The 10,417-nt window shown below is 37.8% G+C and overlaps 1 protein-coding gene across 1 annotated transcript; it reads right to left on the bottom strand.

Annotated features, from left to right (window-relative positions):
• Positions 1–474: 474 nt before the first annotated feature.
• cyp7a1b (cytochrome P450, family 7, subfamily A, polypeptide 1b) lies at positions 475–7,494 on the bottom strand. Its single transcript, XM_083542203.1, has 6 exons — positions 7,218–7,494; positions 5,704–5,941; positions 3,971–4,554; positions 3,761–3,876; positions 1,694–1,872; positions 475–1,512 (listed from the first exon to the last, which is right to left on the bottom strand). The coding sequence occupies exons 1-6, from the start codon at positions 7,295–7,297 to the stop codon at positions 1,180–1,182; spliced, it is 1,530 nt and encodes a 509-aa protein (XP_083398329.1). The 5' UTR covers positions 7,298–7,494; the 3' UTR covers positions 475–1,179.
• Positions 7,495–10,417: the final 2,923 nt, after the last annotated feature.

Here is a 10,417-nt window from a genome sequence, read left to right as displayed (position 1 = left end):
GGCTTGGTGACAGTCAATAGTGGAATGTTCTTTAGATGCAAAGAGTGTGGTTCCACATAAACACAGTTATAACCAGAGGGTAAGATTTGCATTTAATATATATATACAAGCAGAGTGCATTATGAGAGGGTGAGGTAGAAATGATTTCCAATAAAAATGCATATGAAAATGATCTAGGCATCTAACCTGTTAAGGTGTCCAAAATTCATACTAACCCCGAAGGAATACTGAAATAGTTCTATATACAGTAGCAGAGATTATGTGCAAGTACAATATGAGGGTTAAGTTGTCGAAGCTATGAATTATATTATGTATTTTTACTTGTAAACTCGCTGTGTGTACAATCATTACTCACCTAGTGGACATGTAATTTTTTCCATATCATCAGTAAATTCTCTTCTGCTTTTGATATTGACTGCCATTCAAAAAACTGACGCTGGCTGCCTAGAAGGCCAAACACTACATTTATAGGAATACATTTGAAATAAAAGTTTATTTCTGCAAAAAAAAATAAAAAATGGGACATACAAATACCAATTTAATCAGAAGGTAAACCGTAGTAAATATACACTTACATGATCAATATACAGTAACATAGAGTAATATAAATACAATAGTTCACATTGCAGAATCATAAGGACTAAAATTGCAAACAGACTCTATAGAATATATGAACAATCAGTAAAGGGCTAGAATTTCTAAATACAGACAAACACAGAAACACATTTGTACATTATTAAACATACTTTCATTCAATGTACACACTTAATTATGTGCAGCTACTTTACTGTGCCTAATAATTAACATATTTTGGTATTAATGGCCAAAGCTGTAAATAAAAAGTAAATAGAGGACACCATTATGTTAAATTGTAGTTACTTTATCCATCATAATTATTCTTACCATTAAATCCATCATCAACTACCTTCAGAATATACATGATATTTTTTACTTTCGGCCACTTTATTTTAAATGCAATGTGCTTTAGTTCAGAGCTAAAGCAATAGTTAAAGCTTTGGCAGCTTCTTCTTGTGCATAGTCACAGAGTAGGTCTACCGAATAAAGAAGACACTTGTGCTGATTATAAAAAGAAATTTAGATGTGTTTTTAAATTAGTGTTCTTTCACATTGTTTTGGCTTTACACATGGCACGTTTTCTTTTTCCGACCTACACAGTAATCAGTAGAATGCTTTCTCCCTGGATCTCTCCATGTACCTGTCTGCTCTTATTCTGTATTGGAGCAATACATCTTGTGACGGCGGCAGGATGCCAAGGCCAGCACGGGTACGGTCAGGCGACAGTGTGCCTTGAGGCTCATTGAGTTGCAAGTCGTAGTGCCAGAGTACCAGCATTAGAAATAACTTTATCTCATTCATTGCGAAGAAACGACCCGGACACTCACTGGCACCGGAACCAAACGGCACAAGGTAGTGCTTCACCTGTCGGCCATTTTTGTAGAACTGGCTCCGCCTTTCACCATTCTTATCCAAGAAACGGTTATACATGAACTCCTGCGTTAAAAAAAAAAAATTCATGACCGCCTTATAATACAGCACAAAAGTGTAGCTTTTCATTAAGACCCATACAGCAGAATAACAGCAGCTGCAATATCACTGAATGAAAATGATACACTGTGATTTAATAAGTAATCTAGTACTTTTATTTGAAAGTTATGCTATTCAAAATATTTACCATTGGGTTCGGGTAGATGTCAGGGTCTAAGTGTATGAGTCGGGGGTAGAGTGCAATGTAATCTCCTTTCCTAATAGCTGCCTCTTGACCTGAGTCCATTGTCAGAATGAAGTCATCGCTCGCCAGTCGGATCATAATAGAAGCGCTCGATAGACGCAAAGCTTCCCTGATGATACTCTCTGCAAAGGGAATCCACATTAATAGGTTATGTATAGGTTTCTGTAAAAATATGATATTCGATATCAACATCAAATCACTGCTGAGTCACTACATTATATATGACGGTATTTTGCTAACAGTTTGGGTTACATGATGGAATAGAGGGTTATAACAAAACCTTTATACTGACTCCATAAAGTCCCGGGTATTATATCTCTTAGTCCCTTAAATACATAATTAGTTCTCTATTAGATCACTGCAGTTTCCTAAATAAATGGGCCAGCCAAACTGATGTGTGGAACATGTAGTTTAGCATTAAAAAGAAATTGAAAAAAGGCAGAAAAACAACCAAAGACTGCAGCAAAATGCAACAAAATAGAGATGGCCTTCCCTTTAAATCTTCTTCTTTACTTTTGGGGTAAACCTGCAGACAGTCTACATGGATTTGTCAGTGCTGTCACCCTGCTGAAAAAAAACTATAGAAACCCTAAAAGAAATAAATGTTTTAGTGGGAATTGTAAAGGTTTTAATGAAAAATGTAATGGTGTAGAGACTGTGTCTGTACTGGTAATACGTTGCATTTTATTCATGCATTCATGTTTTAGCTAGTTGATAAGAACCAACTAGCTATAATTGGGCCACATATTGGACACCATTAGGAACGTATAAGATATTATTAAGCATTCAGATTCCAGAGGATTCTAAAATGGTCTAAAAAGTAAAAAATGTGATTTTAAAATGGTTTAAAAGTTTGATGACAATAATTTAATAATGTTCATAAGACCACTATGTAATGGAAACCCTTTGGCATTGGTTTTAATGCTTAACGGCTCGTGTTTTGTAATAGCAATTGTAGTGGAAATACTAAGTGTTACAAAGCTGTTAATATAAACCTGGTCCTAGCTATAAGAGTTACTGAGTACTAAACTAACCGTTTAATGGATGATCACAAGCTTTCACAAGCTGAAACTGACTAAAACAGTCTGTGTTTTTTGTTCCATGTTTGTTCAGTGCAAGTGCTCTATATACAGTATGGTTTAAAACTATTAGGAACATCAGTGTCATCTACTATTCCTTTTCCTTCAGGTTTCTGTCCTTCATATTTTGTTCTACGACTGCAGCGAAAAGTTTAAATCCCCTGCACAAAGGGAGAATGCTGGGGCATTTGGTTTGAATGTGAACTGTTCTGCTGATAATATCACCACCATTATTCTGCACCATCTACTAATTCTTAACGTCCTTTTATTCAAGTATAGACTTGTTGATGTCTCTTTTCCCATAAATCATGTATTATACAGATTAAATGATTGTGGCTTCTCATACGATGTGAAGCAAAAACCGTCTATGTCTTTTTTTTACCTATAGAAATTCTGCACACACATTAAAAGTACATTTTATCCAAATCATCAATTTATATTTTTAGCAGTTTCCCTTCCCATTACAGAAATACGACAGAGCGAGTCAGTCTGTGCTAATGCTTTCTAAGCTTTGCTTAGTATTCCAGCATAGTCCCAGTTTGCAAGACTGGTTTTATCAATAAAACATACACCGATAAAATCCTTTTACAGGTTTCAAACATTCTAAAGTGAAACAGTCTCATGCACAACATCCTTGTTCTGTTGTAAAATTCCAAAAACTGTAATAACTGTGCATCTATGTAACTACACTATAATTATATTTAATATACCTTACTTAGATTAACAAGGTATCATGTTTCCTTCATATATTTTGGACGAGGGATTTTCTTTTTTAGAAAAGGCATTTTATACATGTTCATTCCAATGTTGTTCCACACAATGTTAATGGTGTCCTATACTGCAGATGTCACAAAGCTGTTTTTGATGTCTTGATTGATTGTATTGCAAAAAATAATCTTTGTATAAAAGTGTAATCAGTAATAAGACCTACCAAGTACAGTCATGGATTCCAGCTGCTCTTTGGACAGGCTGATTGGTGTGTCATTTGGTAAATGAGCCATGATCAGCTCAACCTCTTTATAACCTGCAGCAAAAGCTTCTGGAGTTCTGAGAAACAAAATACACACGAAAATCAATGCAAACAAACAGACATGCTTTGAATGTGTCATGTGATCCCTTGCCAGTACACTGTGTTTACTACCTCAGTGTATAGTAGAGACTCCAAAAAGCAGCAGGCAAAGTGTTGGCCTGTGAAGCCCAGAGCATGCATACGTTTGTGCGTGCTTTCTCTGTCTCGTTCAGGTGCATGCGATCGAAGGCATCCATCCTGCGCTGAATCAGATCCGAGATGCACATCCTGTGATGGAGTTCCCCGTGCAGCAGCTTCTTCGCTAATGCTTCTCTCGCCCTCCATGCACGCCTGCACAGCGCAATAGGAATGCCAGCCGCCAGGGCAGGAAAAGCCCCGTCAAATTCCAAGAAATCCTGCTGCACCTTATGCCCAACAGATCCTGTTCCCTCCGGCTGAAGAAGCCCTGCCTGCTTCCCAAAGAGTGTGACAAATCCGGCCTCAAACATGATGCGCGTAGTAAAGCACTGTAAACCGTCCTCTTTCCAGCCATTCCTACTTGGCTTGCAGTGCTGGAAAGCAGTTTGTAGATTACCAAGCATGTTCTGGCTTAGTCTCTGAAGAGATGGACCTTGTAGCGTTTGAATGAAGAGCGAGTGCACTTCTCGGTAGGCTTCGGTGTAAAGCGGAGATGTAAAGTCACAATGACCAAACACCTGAAAAAGAGGTATTTGAAGGAAGGAAGAAAACATATACACTTAACTGAAATATCTAGTATACCTAATATCTAGTGTCTAGATAAATCTATATAAATCCGTCTAATCTAGTATCTGGCACAGTTAACTAATCACTTGTGCTTGTATTAGTCTAGACAATTGGAAATAACCCCTGACACACTGGGATCAAAATACTTTTTCCAAATAAGAAACAAGCTAGGTCATAGTACGTATTTCCACAGAACCACTTGTTAAGCACCTCTCAAAGCGGGGGGTGGAGTTTCTGGGAATCCTTCTTTAATAATTTTCTACGGCACAATAATTTGGTAAAAGTTCAGTGAAAGATGACACATGCATGATGTCATTCAAGGTCATAATTAACTTTTGGAGGAAATCATTTCAACGGAGGCACAAAGAACTACTCATTCGAGCGTTTTTCGATTTCTGCAATGCCCCTTTACTAAAAAACAAAACTTAAAAACAAAATAAAACACAAAACAAAACACTGTATATAACCTCTGTACTATACATGTACATATTACATAGTATATCTTTTTTACTCCTTATTACCTCTGCACTATTTTTTGTCTATATGTATCTTTATAACCCTACTGTACATTTTGCCCAACATTTCACATTCATTTATATGTGTATATAATGTGTGTGTGTGTGTGTGTGTGTGTGTGTAATATATATATATATATATATATATATATATATATATATATATATATATATATATATATATATATATGTATAAAAAGACTGTTTATTCAGCTTGCACATTTCTTAAATGCCATAATCTTATAACCTTTCACTTCTGCACATTCCTCTTCAATGCCATAGCCTTAGAACCATTTGTCTGTACTTCTTAATGATATCCACACATCTCTGCACTGTTATAGCCTTTATATTTATTCACTGTACATATGCTTACATATATATCACATGCTGTAAATATGCTACATATTTATCTGCACTATTTGCACTATCTATCTATCTATCTATCTATCTATCTATCTATCTATCTATCTATCTATCTATCTATCTATCTATCTATCTATCTATCTATCCATCCATCCATCCATCCATCCATCCATCCATCCATCCATCCATCCATCCATCCATCCATCCATCCATCTGCCTCACCCGCTGAGAGAAACCCATGGCGAATTTGTGAAAGTCAAGGTTTTTCCCCTGGCGCATCACTGCAGAGAAGGAGAAAGGATCTGTGACAAAGGTGAAGTGCTTTCCTGCAAGCTGGCATGTAAAGATGTCTCCATGCTTTTGTCGCATTGCTTGCAGGAAGGCCAGTGGGTTTTTTCCATAGTCCAGAATTACGCCAAAATAAGGCCATCCTTTCACCAGCGGAGGTTCTTTTGCTCGCCTGTATACACAGACATACATTAATAAAATAACAAGTTTTTTTAAGTAAAAAAATTTTTTTACAGTGCCTGTCAGAAGTTTGGAAACTTTTCTCATTTTGGAGAGACACATGCCTGTTCCTTTTGTTTATATGCAACACACCGAGTAATAGTTTACAAATTCTCTCTTAGTATGAATAACTGCTTTACACACTCTTGGTATCCGTACAGTTCTCCAAACAAAAAAGTAATGGATAGATAACACTCCAGCCAATTGTTTGCTTTCTTAATAACACTCACAGAGCCTAGACGTAAGCTACGTGTCACTGTCTTATTGAATTTACATTAACAGCATTTGGCTTACGTCAACAGAGCATCTAGTCGTTTAAGGGCTTTGCTCACGGGCCAAGGAGTGGCAGCTTGGTATCGCTGGGATTTGAACTCAGGACCATCAAATACAAATCCCAATGCGTTAACCACGAAGCTACCATTAAGCTACCACCAGTCTTCAATGGTGAAGATGGTTCCAATGATCTGCAGTCCAGAATTGCATGGTGTTGGAGTATGGAATGGAAGCCATGTTGGTTCAGAATTCCTTTTCTTCCCAAATATTCTCCAACCTCCCCTGCTCCAAAACATCTCCAACGGCACATAAACAGAAGGACCATGTATGTGTCTCGACAGCGATAATTTTCGACAGGCACTATGAAAAAAATTGAATATAATTATAACTCGATAATGCACCTATATAATGTAATAAATTAAATGAAATAATGTATTAATAATATACAAATAAAAAAAAAATACAGTTAATAGTAAACAACAGATTTCAGTAACATGACTAAGAAGCCACTGAGGAGTGTTTTCTCATGATGAATTCCAGCTTTCGCTCAGTTAATTGTATCCAAATGTCTTTGTGTAATATTTGAAACAGTGTGGAATGTATATTTAGTCATACATTTTACCAGACACACTGAAGGATAGCAGCAAGTTCACATCTATCACATATCAAAAAATCGAAATATGATTGCACAAGAAAGCAGATTACACAGTCACAAAGTTCAAAACAGCATCCCTTCCCAACCTGCATTTCACAGCACAAATTTGAATAATCTGATGTAAACAGATTCCCTAAGCAATACTCAATACACTTAAGCAAACATATTAGTAGGTAAACAGATTTTTTTTTTAAAGAAACAGTGACATTTGTTTAGCAGGAGTAAAAACACACAAAAATCTCATGCTCATTTTTCCTGCTTTGTCGTTTTTCATGTATAAAATGTGTTCTCAAGAACAAACCTTGTCCTTGACCCACAAGCTTTCAATAACAGGAACGACACACCGATGACGAGAAAGGCAACGAGAATCCATGTAGCCATGCCTAAGCTCTGTGCGTTTGCTGCCACTTTCTATTCCTTGTTTGCTCCTTTTCCTTCAGTCCTGTCTGGCTCTTATTTTTTTTAACCCTCTACAAGCTCCTCCTGCATCACATGTAGCTGCCTCAGACTTTCAAATAAGCTGTAATGAAAGACATATGTCTATACATGTCTTATTTCTTTAAGACTGAGTGGAAGCTGTGCTTCTGATTCTTAAAGAAACAGTATTATAAACACTCCCAATAGAACCAACCCATGTGGACTTGCAGATTAAAAAAACGCACAGATGTACAATGTAGACTGGTTTCACATATTTATACTATTTATCCTGTACAAGGTTGGGGACACTTGTAAAAGACATAAACATTGCTCTTTTGTATTAATTGGAAGGATTATGCATGTGGACTGCCCTCTGTATTTGATCTACATAAATTTTTTTATGTATTACTATTGATTTATTATTTTTGTTCCATACAACCCGGTCTCAGAGCAGGAAACACAAGTTTCTTTTGTGTAGTTTTTTTATTGTTTTGTTTTTTCTTTCATAATAACTATGCAAAGTATATGCTCACGATTCCTCTGTCATATAACAAGCCTTTGATTTAATGCTGTCTCACTTCATAAACACTGTCCTGTTTTACAAACAGCTTTGATTTTGCCTTAACTAGTTTCATGTTTGATGATTGCTTGACCCTCGTCTTTTTTTTTTCCTTTTATCTCATGTGTCTTTATATGACATACTGTTGGTATGATGTTTTTTTCTGAAATGCGGTGTTACTATTACTCCAGACGTAATGGGACACACAACTTCCAGAAAGTTCAACTTTCAGTCCACAGAGTATTTTCCCAAAAGTCTTGTGGATCATCAAGAATTTTTCTGGCAAAACTGAGAAGAGCCTTTGTTTTCTTTTTGCTCAGCAGCGGTTTTCGTCTTGGAGCTCTGCCATGCAGACCATTTTTGCCAAGTCTGTGAACACTGACCTTTATCGAAGCAAGTGAGACTTGCAGTTCTTTGGATGTTGTTGTGGGGTCTTTTGTGACCTCTTGGATGAGTCGTCGCTGTGCTCTTGGGGTAATTTTAGTCGGCCGGCCACTTCTGGGAAAGTTCTCCAGTGTTCCACGTTTTCGCCATTTGTGAATAACGCCTCTCACTGTGATTCACTGGAGTCCCAAAGCTTTAGAAATGGCTTTATAACCTTTTCCAGACTGATAGAGCTCAATTAATTTCTTTCTAATTTGTTTCTAAATTTCTTTGGATCTCAGCATGATGTCTAGCTTTTGAGGATCTTTTGGTCTACTTCACTTTATCAGGCAGGTCCTATTTAAGACATTTCTTGATTGAGAACAGGTGTGGCAGTAATCAGGCCTGGGTGTGGCTAGAGAAATTCAACTCAGGCGTTTTAACAGTGGGGGCAAACACTTTTTCACACAGGGCCATGTAGTATTGGATGTTGTTTTCCCTCAATAATAATAAAAAACCTTGTGTTATCTTTTACTAATATTTAAATTAGTTTGATGATCTGAAACATTAAAGTGTGACAAACATAAAAAAAATAAATAAAAAAAAATCAGGAAGGGGGCAAACACTTTTTTCACACCACTGTATATTAGCTGCCCAGAATGAAGTTTAACTGTGCAACTGTCTAAAGTACTTTATTATACATGCTGGTGAAAATTGGAGGGGATTTCCACTCTTTAGAGCAGATATTGACTCTCTCATGACTGGGAAATTCATGTATTGGGAAATGATCAAAGACAACACAGTCCTCATACATGTCCTTCACCACCCTCACATACTTCTGTGCCACACCAGACTTCCTCATACAATACCACAACTCCTCTCTCGGCACCAGGGACGGCGCTAGCTATCGGCACAGCAAGCAATTGCCTAGGGCCTCGGGCTTGGATGGGGGCCTCTGTAACCGTAACAACAGCGCTGCTGTTCAAACATGTGTACAGACGCAAAAGAGGGAAGCGTGCCCGCGAGCGCGAATTTTGACCTGCGCTCCCAAGCATTCATCTCGCGAATGTCCGTTCGCTTCCTAACCAAATGAATGAACTTTTCCTCACCCGCACCAACAAGGACTTTTCAAACTCTGCTGCATTGTGCTTCACTGAAGCCTGGCTGAGTGAAGCCGGTCCTAATCTAGAGGCACTGTTTATAAACTGTAAACCTTTTTTACCCGCTGATCTGGACGAGCTCACGGGAGACTGTAACGTAATACATTAGTTTCTGTGAGGATATGTGCACCCTACCAGTTCATTCGTATCATTCAATCAAACCGTGGTTTACTGGGAAACTGAAACAGCTTCGTCATGCCAAAGAGAATGCTTATAGAATTGGGGATAAAATCTTGTATAACCAGGCCAAGAACAGACTAACAAAGAGATTAGATTGGGTAAAAACAAAACAACTCTGAAAAGCCGAAAAAACAGTTTTCAGCCAACGACCCAGCGTCAGTATGGACTGGTCTGAGGTACATTGCCAAGTACAAGACACCACCACCTCAGTCTGTGGAGAATCCACAACTGGCTGAAGATCTGAATGTGTTCTACTGTCGGTTTGAAAAGCCCAGTCTAGCACCTGCCACCCCCTCTGATCTGCACTTCACCCCCCCACCCCCCCGCAACCCCCCCTTTCTTATTAGTGCCCCACTGCCCAATCTTCAAGATCTTTAGTCATTCAGAGTGGTAAAAAAATGCTTAGAAAATCACTTTGGACCCCCCACACCCAGCCCACTCTCTCTTCGAACTGTTGCCCTTTGGTCGGCGTTACAGAGCACAGAAAACCAGCCAGGCACAAAAACAGTTTTTTCCCGCAGGCTATTCTCAGCCTGAACAATTAAAATACTCATAACTACACATTTATACATAGAATCCAATGGTCCATTTGTAAACTGCACAGTTGTAAATAACATCTGTACATTCCAAACAATATTTTTATATATTTTATATTGCATTATTTAACTGTTTGGTTTACTATTCTGTTACACTATGTCTCCTTTCTCCTGCACCGGAAGCGCCTGACGCCAAGTCAAATTCCTTGTGTGTATAATCATACTTGGTAATAAAGCTATTTCTGATTTCTGATACTGATTATTTCAAAAAAGAGCCTGAACTGTC

This window comes from Silurus aristotelis, assembly GCF_946808225.1.
Source record: "Silurus aristotelis genome assembly, chromosome: 5".
Classification (NCBI taxonomy): domain Eukaryota; kingdom Metazoa; phylum Chordata; class Actinopteri; order Siluriformes; family Siluridae; genus Silurus; species Silurus aristotelis.
Note: the sequence above shows the minus strand (reverse complement) of the source record. Positions and strands in the feature narration are given on the sequence as shown.

Excerpts from the sequence above, each read along its gene's own strand:
- cyp7a1b (XM_083542203.1), bottom strand. The coding sequence starts at position 7,297 with ATGGCTACATGGATTCTCGTTGCCTTTCTCGTCATCGGTGTGTCGTTC. Across the intron at positions 3,877-3,970 it reads AGTCTCTACTATACACTGAG|AACTCCAGAAGCTTTTGCTG; the intron begins GTAGTAAACACA and ends TTTGTTTCTCAG. Across the intron at positions 1,873-3,760 it reads GGAATCCATGACTGTACTTG|AGAGTATCATCAGGGAAGCT; the intron begins GTAGGTCTTATT and ends TTCCCTTTGCAG.